The sequence below is a fragment of the Mastigoproctus giganteus genome, chromosome 3 (genome assembly GCF_048544385.1).
Source record: "Mastigoproctus giganteus isolate SK-2022 chromosome 3, ASM4854438v1, whole genome shotgun sequence".
Classification (NCBI taxonomy): Eukaryota; Metazoa; Arthropoda; class Arachnida; order Uropygi; family Thelyphonidae; genus Mastigoproctus; species Mastigoproctus giganteus.
In genome coordinates this window covers 75,568,429-75,593,914 of record NC_143577.1, presented here as the reverse complement: position 1 = coordinate 75,593,914, position 25,486 = coordinate 75,568,429, and the positions used below count along the sequence as shown (strand labels likewise).

Here is a 25,486-nt window from a genome sequence, read left to right as displayed (position 1 = left end):
TTACTTGTTTCTCAATGACTCCCAGTAGTCTCTGAAATCCCCTGCAACTTGATTTTCAGGCTGCTGCTCATTCTAATAGAAGCAGTGCATGAATCACTTTGACCTCTGCCAGTGGCTACTGTTAATCTGTATTCCCCCAAGTTAGCAGTTTTCCTAACACTGCCTTAATAGCATCGGCAAATATTCTTGTACCCTTTCTATTTAAGTGTATCCCATCCCTGTAAAAGCAGTCTCTCCTGTTAACAAGCACAGACCAGGCTGAGAAAAATTCTACCCATTGAGCCTAGTACAGTCTCTCCACAGACGAATTGATTGACAGGGCTCTCATCATATACTCCCTCCTATCGTGTCTGGGCAGAATTGCAGACACTTTCAAATTCAGCCCTAACTCACGGCTTTTTTTCCACATTGACCTGTACTTGTTAATTAATTTTGCCAGTCTCCTACTCTTAATATCATTAGTTAACATAATAACATAATATCATAAGTGACAACGTGTACAACATCACCTTTTGTGCCCTTAAAAGATGATATCTGCTCTGCAACATCATAAACCTTTGCCCCCTGGCAGATATACTCTAGTCCTGTTCCACCTATCCTTTTTGCACAGTGTGTTCCCTATTTCCCTGACAATATTCGGCGACAACTGGTTTCTGTGGGACCAGTGCATTCTGAATGAATCAACTTATATCTATCATAGGCTTCTGTGTCAGGTTAATTTATATATATTCCATGCATTTTTCTTCTCTGCCATATGTCTCATTAGTTCATCTGACATCCATTTAGGCCTAAACCTTGAACAATATTTCTTAGTTGGTATGTAAAGCCTAGTAGCTTCCAAGATAAGTTCTTTGAATGCTTCCCATTTTGAATTTGCTGTTGGTAACATCATCAGTTGGTCCCACTGTATAGAATTTAAATACTGTCTCAGATCATCGTAGTTGCCTTTACGAAAGCAATAACCCTTTCCTTTACCCCTGATGGTAGTTACCTCTTTGAGTAAATCCCACTTCAGCACACTGTGATCACTGCCACCTAGTGGTTCCTTAATCTGCAGATTCTTAATGCATGAAGAATCACTACTGATAATCAAATCAAGAGTATTACTCCCTCTAGTTGCCTCCCGAACATGCTGATGTAGAAAACAATCATCCAATAAATCCACAAAAGCCTTGCTAGTGTGTGAGTGACCAACTCACAAATTCCAGTGAATATCTGGGAAATTAAAATCCCCGATTATAAGACTCTCTGATTTACTGGCCCACTTTATTTCCCTGTACAGTTTCCTATTATATGACAGTTGTACCCAAGCGTGCGAAGCAGCAACAGCAAAGGATGCAAAAGTATATATATGGTAGAAGTAATAAAACTATTGAAAAGCAGGTAGATGGAGGTGTAAATTACACAAGTTGCTAAAAGTAGTAGAAGGATAGAAGCAAAAGGAAGAATTGAAGGTGGAAGATTGATAGAAAGAATTGGAATATCCTATATGATATTATGAATTTAATCTATTTATAGGCTGGATTGGTAAGCCAATTAGAGGGGAGGGAACTTCAAAGCAAATATAATTAGTTAAATATGTAAAGGAATAGCAAGCATCAGATAAAGGTGGAATAATTTGGTGGAATAAATAGTCTAAAGAGGTGGGGAAGAAAATTACAAAATTTAAAATCTGATGCAAGCTAAATATATATGAGTGGGTCAGAAGTATAGTGAACCAAGTCCAATTTTTCTTCAAGTCTGGCTACAGGTGTACTAAGTCCTTTCTTGCCAATAACGTTTTGGTGAAAATGTGGAAAAAGTCCTTAGTTCTTTAGCTGGCCAGTAGAGAGCAGTAGTGCCTTATAACACTGAAGAACATCTGATAGTATTTATTATTACAGTGGGCCAAGCTCATCTTACACGAAATTCTGCAGGAAAGTGATCCAAGTCCCCTTGTTTATAACCATTCAGTTACCTCTCCATAATGTTTGAATCATTGGAAGTTAATTGTTATTGTCAAAATAAATATTGTCTAATTAATTTTAGTTACTGCAAGAGGTTGACAAGGTTTCTGACAATTATTATGCTTACATTTTTGCTCATGCATTTCCAAAGCTTACCACATCATTTCTAACCATAAAAGCTCTTGCATTTCCAAAGCTAACCACATCTGTCGCTTATTACAAGAGAAATTTGTACATATACAATTGTGGTGTCCATTCAGTTAAATCTGGATGCTCTGTAATATATGTGTGGAATCAGACAGAAGATGGAAGAGGGTCTCAAGACTGTTATTACAAAGCATATAAAAGATAACACCAGCCAATGCACCAGCATTACTCTCTATTTTATGCATACTGGGACAAAATAAGGGTTGCACTTAATTTACTGAAGTTGTGCAATGACCCTTCTATGGCCATCAATACAATTGATGTAGCATTCATGGTTTCTGGTCACTCCTACCTACCAAATGATGCCAATTTTGGGGTTATAGAAAGGTTTAGTTAGAAACATTTATTGACATGGCCCTGACAACTGAATTAATATAATAAAAAACTCAAAGAAAAAAGGCCCATCATTTAAAGTATTTGAACTTAAGCACAATGATTTTTTTTTTTATCACCAGAGCCTCTAGAAAAGGTCATAATCAACAGAAAAATAAAAAAAAAACCATTAGCAAGGAATCTGTCAACTGACTTAACTTTCAAGGGCTACAGTTTAAAAGAGGGTGCCCCTTCTTAATATTTTGCAAAAACTCATCAAGTGATTTAATGCCATTCGAAGAATTTGACATACAGAAGAAGGAGAAAGTTGGTAGACCAGTGGCTCGTACCAAGTGCAAAGAAAGCAGACATGATTTCGTTGTTGGGGAGAACACCGGAATCTTCAGCAGAACACCGGATCTGCTGAAGTGCCTGAAGATGAGTCTCAAATTATGCACAAATATATGTGACTAATAAAAGTACCCACTTTTTATCTTTTTTTTTGTGCAAAAAATTGTCATTTTAATTTCAGTAAATTTTTTTTTTTTTGTAAACCCCAAACACGAGAGGTATTAGAACCTATAGTACCGTGTTTGGGTTGGAGGTTGAGAAGACGAAAGAAGATATTTGTTGACATTGGACTTGAACTTCTGTAGACTGTAATTTTCAGGAAATACGTGTGAAAGAAGGTTGTTCCAGAAAACAGCAGTTGAATGAATAAAATAGGAAGATGAAAAGTTGGTTCTGTGAGTTTGAAGTTGGACAGTAAATGGATGTTGGCTGGTTCGGACTGTTTTGAAAGAGAGAGCGGGAATTAGAGAAGCCAATTCAGAAGAACAGTGCCCATGGAAGTATCTGTAGAAGAGGCATGCAGCAGAAACAGTACATCTATGAAACAGCGAGTGGAGAGACTCTGTTAGCAATGAATCATTAATTAACCTAATTGCCCTCTTCTGAATGGAATCAAGAAGCCTGAAAGAGGTTTGGAGGCACCACCCCAGATGTGGGAACAATATTCCATGGCAGGGTGGATTTGCGATTTATACAGAGTGAGCAGCTGATTGGAAGAAAAGTAAAGACGAGAGCGAAAGAGAAAACCAAGTTTTCTAGATGCAGAAGAAGCAATATTTGTAATGTGCTTGTGCCAAGAGAGATTAGAAGTCAGGGTAATCCCTAAAAGAGATATATCATTTTGCCTAGAAATCGGAGTGTCACTAAAGATAAGCATAGGAGCAAAAGAATCCTTTTTGCAAGATATAAGACAAGACTGAGTTTTAGAAGGGTTGAAATCAACTAAGTTGTCTTTGCCCCACTGGAGAATTACCTGAAGATTGGCATTTAAGGAATTGGTAGCAGATATTCGAGAAGTTGAAGCGGATTAAGCAGGGCAGAGTTTCTCAAACTGGAAAGTGCAATGCAATGTGATATCATCGGCAAAACTATGGATAGGGTTTCCAGTCAATGGAAGAAGGTCATTAATATACAAGAGGAAAAGAGTGGGGGGAAGAACTGAACCTTGGGGGATACCGGCATTAGTGGAGAAGTTAGAAGACAGAGAGCCATCTACCATCACCCTCAGTGAGTGATCAGAGAGAAAACTGGATAACCAATTACTAAAAACAGTTGGCAAACCATAAGAATGGAGCTTGTTTAGAAGACCTTTATGCCAAACATGATCGAAAGCCTTTGAGATGTCAAGAGCAACTACTTGTGTTTCACCAAATCTTTCCATTGAATTTGTCCATAAATGGGTAACATAAGCCAGAATATCACCAGTGGATCGACACTGATGGAATCCATACTGGCGATCGTTGATCAGATGTAAGGTTTCTAGGTAGTTTAAGAGTTGGCAGTTAATTGATTTCTCCATTACTTTAGAAAGAGTAGAAGTAATTGCAATGGGACGATAACTGGATGAGAGGGATTTGTCACCCTTTTTAGGAATTGGCGGGATATGAGCAAATTTCCAAGCAGAAGGAAAAACACCTTTGGAATAAGAAAGTGAAAAAAGGCGGCAAAGAATAGGAGTAAGTTGAGGAGCACAGGTTTTGAGAACAAGTGGAGAAATACCATCGGGGACATGTAGCTTTCGTAGCATCAAGATTCGTCAAAATCCTTCTGACATCCTTTTGACGGAAGATCACAGGAAGCATTGAATGGAGCGTGTTGGGAATAGTGGGAGGTGTTTTACCAAGATGGTTAATCCATGAGTTGGAAGAAAAAATGGGATGCTAGCAGGTCAGCTTTATCCTTGGCTGAAGTAACAACAGAACCATCTGTTTTGGACAGAGGTGGGAGCAGAGATGGGCAAAAGTTGCAGCCAATAGCTTAGGCAAGAGACCAGAATGCTCGGCTACCATTAGGGCAAGAAGCAAGTTTTGTACTCTTAGCCTGTTCAAACTCTTGTTTGAACTGATTAATAACTGCTTTACAATTGTTGCGAGCTTTGGTGTAGGCAGAAAATGAAACTGAAGAATTAGAAACAAGCCAATTACGATATGCAACGATATGTGTGCTAAGGCTGTTTTTCAAGAGAAGAACAGCCTTAGCACAAAGGACAGGATTTTAAAGTGAAGTGTGGGATAAAGGATTCCATTCCTGCAAGAATAATTTTACTAACACGATCTGAGCAAATGTTGACATCAGAAGTTTTGAAACAGTAATCCGACCAAGCAAAAGAAGAAAAGATGTCTCGCAGGTCATCCCATTTTGCATTCTTGTAATGCCAAACAACACAAGTTGGGAATAGCCATGAGATAAAGGTTCCATTGGAGAAGAGACAGTCACCAAGTTGTGATCTGAAGTGCCTAAAGAACCTCTCACTTCGGCCGTGTGTTTAGAAGGGTTGTTTGTGAGAAGAAGATCAAGCGTATTGTCTGTATGATTAGGATTGTCCAGTATTCTTGTAGGTAAATGAACAATCTGTGCAAAGTAATTGCAAAAGCCTCAGCATCTCGACAAGCTGGGTCGGTGTGACTAGAAAACGGAAGTCAGCTGGAGTTGTGAACATTAAAATCACCAAGGAAAATTACCTCACTGTTAGGAAAGTTGGACTGGAGAAAGTCAAGTTGCAAAGAGAGGAAGTCAAAGAGCTCCAAGTGATTAGTGGAGTTGGGAGAATGGTGGAGAGAACAGATGAATTTTACACAATGAGGTAGAGAGATTTTAAGCCAGAGAAGATCAAAGAGAGGAGATTCCAAATTGCCAAGTCTCTGACAGGGAATATCAGAACGGACATATGCACAAGTACCACCTTTGAGGCGAAAGGAATCATACAGCGTATAATTTGGGCATCTGAGATGAGCAGTAGTTGAATCGACCGATAACTGAGATTCTGTCAGAAAAAGTACATGGGGTTTGGCAGACTTCAAGTGGAAATGGACATTGTCGAGATTACAATTGAGACCATGTATATTTGTGAAATGAATTAGGAAGTGTTTGGGAGGTTTAGATCTTTTCGCAGTTAAGCTTGCTCTATTAGTTTAACAATTCATGGTGTATTCAATTGTAAGAAAAAGTGGGTGGGACATGCTGTATGAAGTAATGAAATTTTTGGATATGGCATGCACATGGTAAGAATATACCCAGATCCTTGACATAATGTGGCCTCGACAATGCTCCCCACATACAGATCTCCCTCCAGTCACTATCTGGCAGAGTAGAGGTATCAAGATTATACACTAGCTGATCCGGAAGCCTCCTAGAGAGTTACCAATAGGTTCAGTCCGGTGTACTATCTAGCGGCTGACCTGAAAACACTGTTTTAGAGCTGTACCCTCGAAATGTAAGGAATATTGGATCTCGCCATAAAGTTCATCATAACCTCAAAAGTCATCAATCATACTGCATGATGGAAGAGATAGGGAAGGGTTGACCGGAACTTAGCTCTAGAGACTATGAGTTCCACCACTTCAATCCTCCAATAAGCAAAGTGGTGGTATTGCACCGGTTGATGAGAGTCATCTACCACATTATTTGTTTAAATATGACAGCAGTAGTAAAAGAAAAAGTGATATTACTCATTCATTCAATCCCGAATAATCAAAATATTTAGTAATAGGACTTTGAATTCTACGGAAGTGGGAAAATATTCCAGTTAAAGTGAACCAAGTCTTGTTTTTTTTTTTTTTTTTTTTTTTTCGTTTAAACCCAGATTTTAAGGTTAAACATTTCAAATTCCTAGGAAATTCAAAGACAGAAGATATTAATAACTATTTTCAAACAAATATTGACATAATTTACTTAAATTTATCTAACAATGAATATTTTATTGGCTCATGTGCAAAAGTTGATTTTTTTTCAATATTATTTGAAAGTGACTTGGTTCACTATATCTCTGACCAACTCATATGTTGATACATAATACAGGTATTTTATCAGGGGACCACACACACACACACACACACACACACACACACACACACACACACACACACACACACACACACAGGGTGTGGGGTGTGTTCTATCAGTTTATCCAGTGTAGGTCTGATTTCGCCTTGTTTCCGAGTTTCAGCAGTTCTTTCCACAAACTGAGTTAGCATAGCTGACTACAATCAACTGTTTACAAATAATGCTTGATATCTCATAGAGGGCCATGCTGTAGTTATGTAAAGAAGATCCTGTAATGTGTGATTTGAGTGATTTCAGTTAGTCCTCCTGACAAGGACAGTACATTTAGAGCTTTTTATTTTATTAACATTTTGATACTGTGATAATGGAGATGGTAGGTATGCATCACATGTATGAAGTTGCTAGATGCAGTAGATTCAGTGCAGCCGAGGCAAGACATCTGTATGCAGGAAATTTTTCCAATCATCATGTTCTAATGAGAAGACCTTTCAGAGAATACAGGCAACCCCCATATACAAAGGGTACTAGGAAAGTTTTGCAATACAGCTTTGTTTATTTAATTTTTTCAAAGTAATTTCCTCTACATTCAATACACCTCTCCATCCTCTGAAACCAATCTTTAAACCAGTTCTGCCAAGTTTCACTAGGGAGTAAAGCACACTCGTTGTCCCAAGCCCGTAGAAGGTCCTCATCACTGGAAAACCGCCTCCCTTTTAGCTTCATTTTCACATGCGGGAACAGTGCAAAGTCGCAGGGAGCAAGGTCTGGACTGTAGGGAGGGTGCTCGAGAAGTTTCAGTCCTGTCGTGGTCAAATATTCGGTGCAGGCTTTGGCGCGGTGAGCTGGAGCAATATCGTGATGGAGGTACCAGGTGTACATTCTTGACTTTGGCCGCAGGTTCTTCATAGATCCAATGACTTTAGGCAGGCATTGTTCAGTATACCACTTAGCTGTGACTGTCTTCTGCGTGTCCAAAACGACACGTTCCACAATTCCACTCGATTTGAAAAATACAGCTATCATTTTCTTCTTTACAGATCGGGATTTTCTGACAATTACGGGTGTGTCGTCATCATCAAAGACCCAAACTTTGTTTTGAGCCTTGGTCGGCAGATCGTAATAGTACAGCCAAGTCTCGTCACCTGTCACGATGTTGTTCACATACCGAGATTGTCCTTTATCAAACTTTTTTAACGTCTCCCGGCACCAAGTCACACGTCGTGTCATCTGCTCTTCAGTCAGTTGATGCGGCACCCAGAGAGAACAAAGTTTCTTCACGTGCAAATGATCTTGCAGAATCGAATGAATTGCTGGTGCATTTAGGCCCAAAGTATCCTCTATCTGTTGGTAGGTCACTCGCCTGTTTTCGTCAAGCATTTTCCTCACAGCAGTAACGTTTTCCTCCGTAACCGACGTTCGTGGCCTTCCCGGCCTCTCAGAATCCTCCAGAGTGAAATTTCCCCTTTGGAATTCTCTATACCACCTGAATATCGTTGTACGATGTGGACAATCATCATCTAGTGCATGAGTCATTTTTTCTAAGCACTGGTCTATGGTTAAACCACGCACAAAATTATACCGCAAAACTGTCCTTATCTCATTTCGTGACCACGATGCCATCGCAAGCACTTTACACTCTCACTACTAATGAATAACTGAGCCCATCGACTTGGCGCGGCGGCTACTATGCACGTATGAACATGTCTCAACATGCAGCAACAAGCAGCTTCCTGTGATTCATTGTTGCATCATATTGCAAAACTTTCCTAGTACCCTTTGTAACACAGTACTTCTACAACACACTTTCACTCTAACATGATTGATAAATTGCAGCAATCCTCGCACAGCACGGTACTTATATAACACAGTTAGAGAATTTTGGTAAATCTCGCATAACGGTATTTTTGAGCTTTTGTGCACGGGAAACCCTGGTATTATGTTGGATGCAATTTTTTAACATGTCCACTCTTTTTGAATTCCCCGCTGTTGACTCACAAGTCAAAAAAAAAAAAAAAAAAATCCCTGCATTTTATCTTTTGGAAAACGCTGTATTACGTTCTATGGCATTGAACTTGTGGAAAAATCTAGATTTCAAAGTTTTATTACTATTGGATAGCACACTAGGCTATTCAAAAGATTTAAGTCATCCAAACGTTGATGTTTTGTTCCTACCATCACAGTTTTACTAGGTTAATACAACTTTTTTCATTCAGCCATTAGATCAAGGCATTATATCCACCTTTAAAACTCGTGCCATCAGAAAATCATTACAATGGATTTTGGAAAAAATTGATTCCGAATCTGTTGAAGTAATGGAGGCATGGAAATATTTCTCAATTGTGGACTGTATCAGAATCATAGCTTTATTGCTCAAAGAAGTAAAACCACCAACGTTAAATGCGTGCGGAAAAATGTATGGCCAGAGTCAGTTCATTCAGGAAATATGGTCAAACCAGCAGAAAATGGAATTGGTGTGAAAGTAGAACTTGCTAATTCAGTAGGAGGGGAAGTTTTTTATGATATGAATACTGATGCCCTCGTGGGTAGCATGGTGGATAGAATCGTCCTCTTCCCGTCGATGAAGGGTGGAATTTTTTATGGGTCTTTTTCACAATGTGTCTGAGTTAGTCGAGCTCAGGCAAGGGTAGCATGGTTTTTCCTTCTGGAATCTCAGGTTTCTCGTCCAGCAAAACAGAAAATCGACCTCAGGACATGCAATTTATAGACAATATACACAGAGTAACATGGCCTTAGTCACTTATGCTCCTAAAAAAAATTAAAAAAAAAAATGTTTACTGAAGACATGCAAGAATTACTGGTAGAAAAAGAGGCTGGCGAAGCGGATTTGGTGGGAATGGCATCGAAGGTAAAATGAAATCAATTCAGAGGATGATGGCGCAGATGAAAATTCTAAACTTCCAAGTTTTACACCAAAGAGCATATGGGAAGCCATAAAGATAGCCCAAAGTTCAAAAGGGAGCTTCAAAAAATGCTTAGTTCCATACAATGAAATTCACAAAGATTTATCAAGCAAAAGCAAACAAATCCAGATTACTGATTTTTTAAAGAGTAGAAGATACACAAAATGTAGAATGGTGTATTTTTGTTAGTTTTTGGAAAGTATAACACCCTTTTTGTACCTTTTCTTAGTCCCATATAACATGTTTTCGCACAACACAACATTTTATAGGACCCTAATTACCTTGTTATCCGAGGGTTACCTGTACATGAATGCCTTGTGGAAACTGGTTCACTTAGAAAATGTTTCAAATGATGGTAGATGCAACAGCACCAGAACTGTTGATTTGGAAGAACAGATCGCCAATTTTGAATGGCGATTCTTCAATGTGATTGCAGTTTGAAGAATATGGTGATGAAAGTACCCGAAGGATAGCAACAGTAGGGAACATGGGACATATGACTGTGTGAAGAAATTTATTGAACCAACAGCTTTATCCATCTCATTTTCAGAGAGCACATGGACTTACTGAAGCTGACTTCTCACCATGTGAAGCCTTTTGTACTTGATTTTTTTCGAATGTGTGCTCGCAATCAATATTTCCTATCTGCTGTATTGTTTACTGATGAAGCTGGATTTCCTAGAGATAGTCAGTTTTCATAATACTTGTTGATGGGCTAAAGAAAATCCCCATGCCATTGTTCAATCAAGACACCAGCAACAATTCAGCCTGAATGTATGGGCACAAATAATTGGTGACAGTTTAATTGCACCTATTGTTCTGCATTGGATATTAACAGGAGCATCCTGCAGTTTTTTAAGAAAACATTTAAATGAGTTGTTGGAAGAAGTTACACTTGATGTCATTCATTGGATGTGGTTTATGTATGACGGTGCTTGGCCTCATTTTAGCTGTGTCACTAAACTGATTCCCTAATAAATGGCTTGGTCGTGCAGCACCTGTTGCTTGGCCTACATGCTCCCTGGACCTCACTCCTCTTGATTTTTACTTGTAGGGCTATTTGAAAGCCATTGTTTATTTCACACAAATTGATAACATTGAAATTCTCCTCCAACATGTGGAACAAGGCTGCTAGCAAATCCAATGGAAACCTGGAATTTTTAATCCAGTTTTTATATTCAGACGCATGGTCTCAGTTTGAGAATTTCCTGTAAACATAAGCGGATAGTTGTTGGAACAAAAAAATAGCTGTAACTCAGAAACAAGGCAAAATCAGACCTATATTTACATGAACTTTTTTTATTTTTAGTTTCTAAATCCATCTCTGAACTGTGTCCCACATGTCATGCATACACTCACTGTATACACACGGGGCTTTTTTTTTGTTGTTGTAAAATATAAACTTTTGGATTGCCGAGATCCTTAGGAAAGGTGGGGTGGGGGGGGTATATAAAGTGTAGTAGATTACATCCCTGAATGCTTTCCGTTTAGAATTTACAGTTGGTAAACCAGCTGAAAGGAATTTAAAAACTAGTTTTGCTATAGTCTCCTTTATGAAAGCAAAGTCCATTCCTCTTACCCTTGATAGTAGTTATATCTTTAATTATATTCCACATTAGTGCTACCTGGTAGTTCCTTTATCTGGGTATTCTGAATGCATGATGAGTCACTGCTGATAATCAGATTGACAGCATTGCTTTCTTATATATTTTTTAAAAGCTTCTTGGACATTAGTTAGTGCATTTGCATCATTACTATATAATTGAATTTTTTAGACAATCTGAAACTGTGCATTAGCATCGTTATTGCAACATCTCATATTTTGAAATCTTCACAACGATTTGCCCTCCATATACTTCAAAAAGTAACGCTTTCCAGTTAGAGAAAACTTCCGTTCTTTAATTATTGTTAGGTACCATTTCTCAGACAGCAGTTTAGAAGCTATTTGGCTTCTTATCAGTGAGTGGGTACATACCCAGAGGTATAAGGAGTATAAGTTTTCTCTAATGGGAAGCATTACTTATTTGAAGTATAAGGAGGGTGATTCATGAAGGATTTCACAATATGAGATGTTGCAATAATGATGCCGATGTACAAACCTTGGTTTGTCTAAATAATTCAACTATGTAGTTTTGAGGCTTTCTGACTAAAATAAACAAGTTTAAAAAGCTTCTTGGGTAAATTTAAGATATAAAAAATTTATCTCGGTTATAACTTCAAGGTAAATTTGAGTTTAATTTTCAATTTCTGGTAATCACATGTATTATCATTGTTATATTGCTTTCTCAAAAACAGTGAGTGTGCCTCTGTTTTCAGCTTCCACTATTACAAGTTGGAATATGCCAGAAGGAAGTGTTTTTTTTGCTATGTTGTGAAAGAAGCAGCTATTGCAGTGGATTGTCTGCCCCAATGTGGAGAACTAGCAAGTTCATGTTATTGTCATTATAGTAACTTTCCATATTTTGAAAGTTGCAAAGTGGATGATCACGGTATACTTTTCAGATTCAGGTTAGTTTTGTCCTGGGTACAGAAGCAACATAGGTAAGTTCCTTAGGTGAATTACAGTGTGGCTGCATGTTAAGTGTCTCATATAAGGCAGCACTCAAGGGGGTTCCCTTATAATCATTGTACAGTTTCTGTGTTGTTTAGCAACACTCCTTATCCAGACATGTATTTGATTCCCTAGCAACCAAGAAGCAGCAATTACTTTGAAGGCTGATTCCTGGTATGTGAAGCTGGGCCACCTGTTACTTTGTTCTTGTGAGCAGTTCAGTTATATAAGGAGAAAACTCTTGGTGGAAGGAAAGGAGAGGGGGATAATGGAACAGTTGGTTAGTAGAGCAAAAGAAAGGTAGGGAATAGAGAGAGAGAGAGTTTGAATACAACATTTATAGATTACGGATTGGGAAAGAGAGCGGAAGGACTTCCAAAAAAAATTATATATATATATATATATATATATATATATATATATATATATATATATATATATATATATATATATATATTAAATGTAGTTTTAAAATAAAAGTTTCAGTGGATGAAAAAAGGTTTCAGTTGATGAAAAATTAATGTCAGGTATGACAGATGCACCTAAAAGTGCAAAGCAGCATTAAAGGATGGAAAAGTATATATAAGTATGTATCAATAGATATATTAGATTGGAGTATGCATAAATTGCATACTCCAATCTAATGGTATTTCACCTCCAATCTATGCATAGTATGCATAGATTGGAGGTGAAAATTACACAAACCAGTGACTAGAAGGGTAAGGATAGTAGAAAAAGAAGTACAGTAGATATGAAAGAATGTAAATATCCCAGAAGTTATGATGAATTAAGAAAATTATGGGCTGAATTACAAAACCAATAGGAGGTAAGTGAACTGCAAAGTAAAATTATTAATAATGAGGGGAAATATAATACAAATAAAATAGTAGTAGTAGTAGTGGCATGTGATGCAAGGAAGCAAGTGTATGAGCTTATGCAGCATCAGCCAAAAAAAAAAAAAAAAAAAAAATCACACTATTCCCTCCAAATGCCTGTCCAGTTCCTCCTTAAATTTATTCAACCTATCAACTTCCACAATGACAGATGGAAGTTTGTTCCAGCAATTAACCACCCACTGGCTAAAGGCAAATTTCCGCACATCTATTCTACATCTGTCTTTTCTTAATTTGAATTTATGCCCCCTTAGGTTCGTAATCTGAACAAGTGGAAGGATCCCATCAGAATTCAGCGTGCTCAACCCATTCAAGGCCCTATACACCTCAATCAGATCACCGCACAGGTGCCTGGTCTCCAGCTACTGCAATTTGCAGAATTGAAGCCTCTCTTGGTAAAAGGATCCCTTCATTCCCCTCAACAATCTTGTTGCCCTTCTCTATACATGCCCAAGCAAATCGACATCCTTCCTAAAATGAGGCCTCCAGACCTGTACGCAGCACTCAAGGCATGGCCTGACCATTGCCTTATACAGAGGGAAATCACCTCCTTTTCCCTGCTAGCAAAATTCCTATATATCATTGACAAAACCCCATGACCTGCCCTGGCAGCCTGTCTGCATTGCTCAGAAAACTTCATATCTGACTGCACAATTATTCCCAGGTCTTTTTCGTTTTCTACCACCTTAAGTGTAGTACCACACAGTTGGTACTTTTCTCTGGGGTTACTTCTACCCATATGCAGTACTTTGCATTTGTCAAGGTTAAACTTCAGTTGCTACTTCTTAGCCCATCTGTCCAAATTATCTAGATCCTGTTGCAGCAGCACTGCCATTACTGTTATTAACCACTGCCAACCTTTGTATCATCTGCAAACTTCGACACTAAGCCTGATATACCTTCATCAATATCATTGATAAATATACAAAACAACAGTGGACCTAACACCGAACCCTGTGGGACTCTACTAATAACATTAATCCATGAAGAGCAGCACCCATTGATTGCCACCCTCTGTCTTCTCCCACTTAACCATCCTTTTATCCATTTTTTATTCAAATAAAAAGTAGTAGGGCTGTCTTCAGATATGGAGAAACATATTTAGATAAAAGTCAAATACAGGTAAGGCAGATATGCAGAATCTGATGTTAGCTAAAGTAAATATTGATTGATATATGGTCAGGTGTTTCATCAGTGGACTACACCTGACCATGTATAAGGAATTGCATTTCTATACTTGTCCATAGTAGTAGAAGAAAGTTGAAAGGCCAAAAGCAATAAATAAAATAATAAAAATAATTTTAAAAATAAGAAATAATAAAAAATAATTATTTTATTTATTTTATTTATTATTATTATTTTTTATTATTTCTTTTTGGCCTTTCACCTTTCTTCTACTACTATGGACAAGTATAGAAAGTAAAGATTGATACATACTGCAGCTATTTCATCGGGGACTACACCTGATCATGTATCAGTAAACTGTTTCTATGCATACGTATGCTCACAGCACCAACTTTTCATCTTCCTCGTTTATTCATTCAACTGCCGTTTTCTGGAACAACCTTCCTTCATACATATTTCCTGAAAATTACAATCTACAGAAGTTCAAGTCCAGTGTCAACAAATATCTTCTTTCGTCTTCTCAACCTGCAATCCAAGCACAGTACTAAGTACTATAGGTTCTAATACCTCTCGTGTTGGGGCTTTACATAAAAAAAAAAAAAAAAACGTATAGCTATGGAAGAAAAATATTAAAGGGAAACTAAATAAATAGTAAAAAAAATTTTTATTTTTTTTACTAAAAGGAGGGCGAAAGCAATAAAATCTTCCATAAAAATAAGTAGGGTAGTCCAATACAGTATTCGCAATAAAATTAAGGTAATTAAATAAGTGATAGGATAATAATAAAATAAATAAATAAATAAATAAGAGTGTGGAAAAAGTCAAATATGAAATAATAGTAGGTTGGTGGAATATAAAAAAAAAAAATTTATATTTCTGTTTCCTGTTTTAAATGAAAACGAAATTGTGAATGTAAAAGAAACTGGAGCTGCTGAAAATGATACGGATGAAGAAAACTACATATGCTGAGGCATTTGCATGCTAGAGACGGTGGCTTGGTACGAGCAACAAACCGAATGCTATCCAACTCAACTACTCTTGCTGAAAAGAGAGAGATCTGGCAGCAAAGAAATGAAATTCGAAAATGGTGCAGGAAAAAATAAGTAATTATTTTTGTTAAAGGCCTATAAATAATAATAAGAGTAAATAAGAGCGTGTGGAAAAAACATGTTATTGCTGCTATAAGTTTTATTTTGTTACCAATGAAAAAAATTTTATAAGTACAACTTAGTGTTTTTATTTCTAAACTTATTAAATCTTTTTTTTTTTAAGTTTCCAGAACAGTATTTTTGATTAAGTTCAAAAGTCTCGGGATAGTTCGGAAGTCCAAACTACCCCCAGTTCCAATTAGTTTGGATTATCAATGCTCTTCTCTCTCTCTTTCTCTCTCTCTCTCTCTGTGTTATTTTTTAGTTTTTTACCACTGGAACTGAGAAAATTTCTTAAAAAAAGTTAACACCCCAATGAACCACACATGCAACTTGCTATGTGGAATGAACGTGTTAAATGAGTGAAAACTGTCTCACGAGTGTGCTGATTTAGGTAAACTTTTTATTACAATATATATTATTGTAACAGTATTTTAATCACTTTAATTTACTTTTTTAAAATTAATAATAAATTGTATTCGTTCATGAGATTGCTTTACCTTTAGTAAAACTATTGTAGTGCTAGATTATTATTTTGATATAAAATTATTTAAAAAATTATAGATTCAAATAAACCGAGGAATACGAAATCATACTTTGAAAGAAGTGGCAAACCACCCTCAGGGTCATTCGAAGAATCAAGAGAGACAGAAGAAAGAAAGAATCGGAGAAATAGAGAAGAGCAACATTTTTCTGCAACAGAAGTGAGGTAAGTTGTATGGGAATGAATGTGGCTTGTAAAAATAATGGTGTATTATCTTTATATTCGATGTATATGGTAAAAATTAAGGTGCATACACAGATAAATTCTTGAGAAAAGATAATAAAAGGCAAGAAATTTACCCAAGAGTATGCATGTATTTGCAATGTTTCTCTGTCTTTTTCTTTCCAAAATAATTATTTTCAAAAAAAAAAAAAAAAAAATTGTTATTAACTCTCACTACTTACAGCTTTGAGTACTTTGTTTCCCCCTTTACCATTTTGCCAATTTAAGGGTTTAAACAATTTAATTTTACTAGTTGGTTAGAAAAATTGCCCTTAGCCAATCAACTTATTATTCTACTTACAATTATGCAAATAAGAAATTATATAAACATAAAACCATTTTTTATTCATACATATGTTATAGTTACAGATGCATATACAGTAGACTTTAAGAATAATGGCACCTTCGGGGATTCAAGGTGCTGTTATTTCGATTTTTTCCGTTATCTAGAAAGTTTTATTTTTAATGTGTTTAATGCAGAAATAATGAGGCCAAATAAGAAATAGAGAGATTAAGAATGCAATTTTATTAACTGCACATAAAAAAAAACATAAACATGTTGGTGAGCCAATGTTATTTTCTGCCATTAATATGCTCCTGCTTACACCCCGTTATATTTTCTTTATTATATCAAGTTTAGTGTGTGGGGATAGTACAGTGTATCATCACTGTCCTCCCCACACTGGGTGGAAAAGGCCTGAGTTTGAAACCTGTCGATGATGCAAGGAACTTTTATCATATTTATTTCACACTGTGGCTGAGTTAGTTGGTCTCAGGTGTAGATAGCAAGGTTTTTTTTCTCCTGGAAACTGGGGTTTTCGTCTTGCAAAACAGGCAAATCGACTACACACACACACACACACACACACACACACACACACACACACACACACACACACACACACACACACACACACACACACACACACACAATATGCGAGTATATGAACTAACATTCTGGGTGACCCTAATGTAATAGTTTAGATTATATCGAGTTTATTATTAAGCTTTAATGTTATTCTTCTTTCCTTCCCTGTATGAGGTTTATTAACTTTAGGAGCCATAGTGGTAGGTTTTTAATTTAAAGTGAATGTAAAACAGCAGTATAATCCATGATATCAGTAGAGAATTCACTTTGAAAATGGCGAACATAAATACAGTAATCACGTGATTTGCTGTTTTCCTTTTTTCGACACTGCAAGACATCTGCGCTGCATGTATACATCCGATCTCAATGTGCCATTATTTTGAATGTGCCATTAATTGGGGTGCCGTTATTTTGATAGTCTACTGTATTTTTAAACAAACATTCATGACCATTCATTCATTTAAGGTTGTATTTACCCTATACCAGGGATGGCCAACTTAATTTGTAATGCGATGTACTTTTTTCCTGCCCCGCCTCCGTAGCCAGGTGTGCGGGAGTGGCAGTGTGTAGCACATGCTTCTTGATTAGACCGGGGTTTGAGCCTGTGACCACCAAATATGGAGGATGCGGAAAGGTAAGGAAATGAACACCGCATATCCCCGGAGCAATATGGCCTTAGTTGCTAATGCTCCTAAAAACCAAATAACAAACAAAAACTTTTTTCCTTCAAAATGTGTCAGGATCTAACGTCTCAAAAATTTCATTGCACAAGGTTAAAAAAGTTAATCAACACATATTGAAAAATGTTGTTTATAAATTTTAAAATTTTAATTTATGTGAAGTTTGTATCTTCATGTCATCTGCCAAGCTTTCAAAATCGGGGATATACTGTGGTAAGGTCAACCGTAAAGAATCTTCTGTATGCAAGTCTGTAAGAGCACAGCGATTCTTCGTCTTGTTTGTTTCAAATACGAAAAGGCCGATTCACACATATGTGGAACCAAAACAGGAATTTAAAAGTTCACTGCATTTTTTTACATTTGAGTACTTTTCTCGGCAAACATATTTCCAAAAGTCTTCTTCTGGTGATCTGGCTTTTAGGAAGATATCGTTTTGCAATGTAATAATTTCATTTTCAAGTAATTTTCTCCATGTGAAAAATCACAGCGATTTGTTTCGTATCGAAGTGGACATTAAATGGATAAGGAATATATTGAATAGTCTTCAATTGTTTTAAAATTACTAATTCTGGTTTAAAAATCATCCACAACATTCTCAATTTCAGAAACATATTTCTCACTATTAAATTCAAAAACAGGATATTTTTGCAAATGATCTTGCATATTTGGAAAATGGTCGAATTTTTTTCCTTTGAGATCCTTAGCCATTGCCAAAAATTGATATTTATATGCAGAAATAGTACTAATCATGTCACCCACATTTTTATTTTTTCCATGTAATTCCGAATTCAGATCATTTAATTTACTGGTGAAATCTGCCAAAAAAGCCAGATCACACAACCACTCTGTAATCTTGTAGCTGTTGATAATCAACTCCCCTTTGATCAACAAATTTTTTAATTTCAGTCAGCAGATTTCGAAATCTCTGTAGAAACTTACTCCAACTTGGCCACCTCACATCTGTGTGTAATATCAGATCTGGTACTTTTTCATCGAGTTGCATTTTGAAAAGTCTCCTTTGAAGAGATTGTCCTCTGATGGAATTCACGATTTCAAAAGCGATGTCCATAACACTTTTAGTATTTAATCTTTTGCTGGCTAACACTTGTTGGTGGATGATGCAGTGGTAACTCAAAAAATCTGGGAATTCATCATCCTTTTGGCACAATTGATGATGAATCTGTTAAGATGCCCCATCATTGCTTTAGCTCCATCTGTTGTTACTGATACGAGCTTAATAGTGGTAATTTAATTTAATTTAATTTTTTCAATAAAATGTTTGAATGAGTTAAAGATATCAAGACCTCTAGTTCTTTCTTTTAACAAAACCATATCCAGTAGTTCTTCTCTAGTGGCAGAATCATCGAAAAACATACCAACAGAAACGAGCAATTGAGTGTATCACTGACATCTGTAGATTCATCCAGTTGTAAAGAAAAGGACACACAATTAGCAATATCAGCATGCAAATTGTTCACTCACATTTTTACTCATTTTTTTTGACACTTCGCATCACAGTATTTCAAGATAATTGCAGATCTTGAAGGGCACTTTTAATTTCATTTTTGTTCTTAAAATTTTCAAAAAGAGAATCTGTGATTTCTACAAATGTGTCTTTGAATTGACCTGATGGTCAATTCATCAAATTGATTTGCAGAAAATGATTTTCATTTTTTGCAAGATGACTCACTTTAAATGATGCTATAGTTATAGCTTTAGATTGTAAATTAGGTGTCATGAAGAAATTTTGTTGCGCGAATAATCTGGATTTAAGTTCTTCTAATTTATTTTTTCTAAGATCACTATTCGGCAGAAAATCCGATTGGTATTTACAGTGGAGTGCATTGAAGTGCCTTTCTAAATGTCCTTTTTTGGGTATAGCCACAGAAGCATTGCAAATCAAACAGCAACATTTTTCTTTCATCATTACAAAAAAGTATTCTAGTTCCCACTCTTGATGAAAATGATGATACGTTTTACTCTTTTTCGTAGTATTCATTTTAAATCAAAAGGTATTAAATTAACATATAAGTACTGTCCAGTTACTAAATCAGCAAAAGCAATGCTTACCGATTAAAACACTTTAAGTTGCGTGAACGGGAAAAATATTCTGTCTGAACAGCTAATGTAGGATAATTTATGAAGAGGATTCCCGAATGAGGAAGTTGTTTTTGAAATAACCGGACAAACACACCACCGTTTATTGCTCTGTTTGGTTATATCCTTACAAGAATCAGTTTTGAATGCCTTTGTGATATTTCTCTAAAGCTATTTCTGGTGGTCACGACCATAAAACAATAAAAACAATTTGCATTTTTCTGTTAGTGCAGTCTAATTACGGGTAGTAAACTCAATCTTATTGCATTTGAAATAATACCGACAGCCGGAATTCTGTGGTATTTTACGTTATGGTGAAATGTATTTCTCCTTCAATGAAATCTTCAATCATGCAAAAAAAAAAAAAAAAAAATTAATTTTCAAAATCTGCTCTTCATTCCTATTTATGAAGCTTTGTAAAAAATAAAAATAAAATAAAAAAATTAACGTGCAGGTAGCGAAACCCTCTGCGCAATATAAAATTTTGGTAGTACACCTGACCACGCAAATCGAGCAATGACTGTATATTTAAAATTCGTTGTGATCGACCAAAATTAAGGCCATGATCGACTCATTGGCCACCCCTGCCCTATACCATTCCCTGGACCGTAGTCCATCCATGGTTTCTTGACGCTTCATGCATTCCTAACATCTTGGTTTTAAGGTACTTCATGTTATTTTATTAAAACAATGCAGCACTAAATTAAACTCAAAACATATAAAGCCATTTAGCCTCGCCCAAGTAAGATCCAGCATAGAATTCCTTCCACTTATCTTAATTGGTGAGGCCATCCCATCCAAGGAGGCGGGCCACCACTATCAGAGCATAATCTATATCTCCTTTTAAATACTGCATCAACATACTTATTAAAATAAGCAAACAGGTGTCGATCGGTGAACATAATCCATAATCTTTCCTTCTCTAGAATACCCAACAAAACTTCTAATTCCCTTCTTAAGTCCAAATAATTTGGACGGTTGAGCATAATGTGCTCGGGCGCCTCCGTAGCCAGGTGGGCAGGAGCAGCAGTGCGTAGCACATGCTTGATTAGACCGGGGTTCGAGCCCATGATCACCGAATACGGAGGATGCAGAAAGGTCAGGGAATGACCCCCGCATATCCCCGGAGCAATATGGCCTTAGTTGCTAATGCTCCTAAAAATCAAATAACAACAACATAATGTGCTCTGACCCCTCGACATGGGCACCTGTACGTGGTGAGGGGACCTCCCAGTGATGCTGCTGGTTTTCCAGATTAGCATCACTGGGATCTAACGCCCATACCTTGGTTCCAGGGTTACATCATTGGAATCCGGCATGTGCAGCCATACGCCGCGACCCGTGAAATTAGGAAAGGGGGATCCTGGTGGTTGAGGGGACCAGCCTTAATACACCACTTTGGCCCCTGCTTCGACAAGACAGGTGGTCCTGGACCGGCCCAGCTGTGAGCATTCGGCGAGTGGTTCTTACTGCTAGGGTCAACTGCGTTTTCCAATAGGTCTCCCTCCCTTTGGTTCTGGGACGGCATCAAGGCCTATTGGAAACTGTAAGATGTAAAATCTTACATGGTTAATATTTTAGAAATGAGTAAGATTTATTTAAAATAAAGCTTAGGAAATAGCAAAATAGGACAGTAAACATTACCAGTCACTAATATTATTCTAGGTCACTCACAAGGAATTAAAAATTAGACAAGGTTGAATTAGAGAAGGGAGCGGTAAGCTATTAGCAATTAGGGGTACATTTCAGTTCCCACCATGGCAGCGACTACTGGCATGCAGGTGCGAATAACTATGGCTCTGAAGAACAAAGGGCTGTAGACTGAACATTGTCAGACATCCCTTTGTCCGGTGACACCTAGATATCGGTCTGGGAGTATTAGCGTCTGACTGTCGGCGATGGCATGGTTGTTAGACCATGTAAAATAAATCTGCTAAGTTTAACGAGGGGTGGCGAAGGTGACGGCGAACTTCAAAGCAGCAGATTGCCTGGGAAAAATTTGGAAATTTATTAAAATGAGCTCTGAATATACAGCTTGAGAAATTTTAAAGGACGAATAGGAAATTATGAAAGTTGACAAAAATGAGAAGATTGGGTAAACTCAGAAAAAAGGCGGGCAGGAATTATGAGGAGCGTTGCTGAATTCAGAGTAACAAAAAGTCAGTGAGCAGGAGGAAACGAAAAGAGAGTTCCCTCAGTTGAGCTTTATGTGGGTGGTTATGAAAATGTGAGTTAAACACAGATCCCCCAGTTGAGCTTTATGTCGGTGGTTATGAAAATGTGAGTTAAAAACACAGATCCAGCAGTTGAGCTTTATGTGGTGGTTATGAAGATGGGTTAGTAAAATCAGATCCAGCAGTTGAGCTTTATGTGGGCGGTTATGAAGATGAGTTAGGAACAGTGAGAACCCTGAGTTGAGTATGTGGGCGGTTATGAAGATGAGTTAGGAACAGTGAGAACCCTGAGTTGAGTATGTGGGGGTGTGTGGAAATGAGTTAGGAAAGACAGTTGATTTTTTGACAATGTTAGTGGAAAAATGAGTAATAAGTTGTGTACGGTTAGATAAGTCCTGTCCTATCCTGTCAGTCAGCTGGGAAAGATCTGACAAAGTTAAGATGGAATAGTGAAGGGGGTTAGATAAGTTTAGTGCAGTCAGTAAGTTAAGGAAAAGTTAGTGGAGTTTCATAATAGAAGAGAACAATCGAGTCAGTCCATCATCGGAGGAAGGCAAGGGTAGTGGCCCATATGCAAATAAGTCAGTCCGTCGTCGGAAGGCAAGGGTAGTGGCCCATATGCAAATAAGTCAGTCCGTCGTCGGAAGGCAAGGGTAGTGGCCCGTATGCAGATGAATGAAGTGTAAGGAGAATAAGCCTGTCCGTCGTCTAAAGGCCAGGGGTAGTAGCCCGTATGCAAACGACTGAAGTGTATGGAGAAATAAACCTGTCCGTTATAGGAAGGTAGTGAAAGTGGCCAGCGTGAAAATAAGTAGTGTAAGGAGAAAAATAACCCTAGTCCATCATCTGAAGGCAGTGATAAAGGCAAGGCGCAGATAAGTGAGCTGAGAAGATAAAGTTGTAATTCCTAGTCCGCCAGAAATAGCTGAACCGAAGGTTAAGTAGCAGTCTCGAAGACGAGCCCATAATTTCCTAAAAGACACAATGATGCCTTATCCAGACGTAGACTACAGCCCATGGAGAAACTTGAAGTTCTGAGATGAAAGCAGTTGGTAAACGATGATGCCATTCCCAGACAAGGAGCTGAAGGCCCCAAAACGGGGAAATCCGATTCGTAAAATTAAGTAAGTGACTAGTTATATAGTATTCTCCCTCACAAATAAAGGACTGTTGGAACTCTAATATCAGATTAGTATAATGTTTAGAAAGATGTTAAGGGAAGGATATACAAAGATATAAATACTGTATATGCATAAATATAGAGATAAATCAGATAGGGGTTTTGATTAATGTATAATTAGATATGTAGAAAAGCAAAGGAGAGAAATTTGATATTTGTTATTAGTTATTGTCTAACATATAGGTATAATATATTTTGGAAGGGAAGGGTAGAGAATACAGAGAAAGAAATAGCCTTATGAATGTAGCTAACACTTGGGACCAGCATTAGTCCAGAAATTGATGTCAAATGTACTATCTGTCTTGATTAGAGAAAGTTGTGAAATTATATTCCCCAAGACAAAATGGGGTACTAATTAAAACGGAAGTGAAGAGTGAAATTCCTAAATCAATACATAAGGTAAGAATTTGATTTAAAGTGGAGAAAGGGTGTACCTAATCCTCTTAAGTAATTATTGTTCATGTGTGAAGAAGAAGCTATAGCAGTTTTTTTAAAGATATTAAGTTTGTTGTGTATAAAGAAATAACTTTTCTAGTGTAAAACTAATGTATTTAATTGCCATATATAACTGATAATACATAGGCAAATTTGAGTAATAATAATATGTGCTTGAGAGTTGTTAATTTTTATATTGTGTATATAAGTGTAAATAAAATGTTATGTTATATATTAATGTGTGTGTTGTTTGTCATTCTTGAACACTCAGCCTGTCCGAAGGGAATTATAAATAATTGAGAAGTTCCCTTAAATCTGGAATTCTCCTGTAAAGTAAAGTCAGATGTGTAAGTGGGGAAATTAAAATAAGGTGGACAGCAACTCATATAAGGGAATAAAAACAAAATAAAAATTAAAGAAATAAAAATATATCATAATAAATATAAAAAATATATACATCAATTTTTTTTTTTTTTTAAATTCCACCCCCCACAAAACGTGGGTATGTGCTCCTAAGCGAACTTGGCGTCCCATTCGTGTATGCAGTACCTGCTAGTTCACGAGTGGTCGTCCCCTCGTAGGGCTCCATGGTGGGTGAGGTACTTAGGGCATTGGAAATTTTTATCTTGCTCATATGAGTTATTTAAATTTTATTTCTTCTGGGGACCCAACAAGGCCCCTACCTAATCGAGATGAAACACAGAAAACACCTTTGCAAAAAGAGCCAGAACTGAGGATACACCACCACCATCAGTGACACCGCTTTTCCTCATTCTCCATTCCACTGGAGAGCAGTCAATTGGAAAGATGTCACCCTTCTTTATCCAGAAAGGATTAGAAGGGTTGGCAGGATCACCTAAATCTGTAAAACGACTGCGTTCTGGCGACCTTTTGGTCGAAGCTACAACTATGACACATGCGGAAAAAATCCTGAAAGCCACATCAATAGGGGGAATACCTATCACCGTAACCCCCCACAAAACTTGGAACTCTTCACGAGGTGTCATTTCAGAGTGGGACCTTCATGTCTCTGAAGAAGAGATCTGTTCTGAATTGAAAGAACAAGGAGTGACGGCTGTCAAAAGAATATCAATGTGAAAGTATGGGAATCTTGTCCCTATCTGAGTTCTCATCCTAACATTTAACACCCCACGGCCTCCAAGTTCCATCAAGGCAGGATACTTAAACTGCCCAGTGAGGATTTATATTCCAAATCCACTGAGGTGTTTTAAATGCCAAAAATATGGCCACTCACAAACAGCTTGTTGCGGTAACCCTGCCTGTGCTTGATGTGGTGCGAAAGACCACGAGAGCAAGGAATGTTCAGCTTCCAAACCGGTCTGTATAAATTGTCAAGGAGAGGACCCTGCCTACTCCAGAGCATGCCAGCTGTGGAAGGATGAAAAAGAGATCCAAAAACTAAAAACAGAACTGAATATCTCCTACCCAGAGGCTAGAAAACGCATACAACTAATAAATAGCAGGAAGCCTTCATATGCCCAGAAGGTTTCTGCGAAGTGCACTATCGGTACGCAAACTGAGATGACTGTACCACCAAGAGAGTCATTCACTCTGATTGCACGCTATTTATTGAGTTCACAAAAGCCCACCAAAAAAAACACAGTCAGCTGCCACTCCTATATCCGTACCTCCTAGTGCTCCCCCACTACCAAAACCAAATGGTAAAGAGCCACCAGTAATAACAGACGCAGTGGATGTAGAGGACAAGGAGGTACCGGATGAATCAGTCTTGGAACTCTTTGCGGAGGAAGAAATGGATATGGGACAGCGTCCATTCTTCCCCAAAAAATATAAATCCAAGACTAACAA

The 25,486-nt window shown here is 37.4% G+C and overlaps 1 protein-coding gene across 1 annotated transcript in view; it reads left to right on the top strand.

Moving 5' to 3' along the window:
• Positions 1-25,486, top strand: part of LOC150088089 (intracellular hyaluronan-binding protein 4-like) — a 171,728-nt gene that overhangs the window by 14,762 nt on the left and 131,480 nt on the right. The window contains exon 2 of the mRNA XM_090369327.1: positions 16,021-16,165. Within this exon, the coding sequence (XP_090225453.1) occupies positions 16,021-16,165 (145 nt within the window). The remainder of the gene's footprint in view (positions 1-16,020; positions 16,166-25,486) is intronic.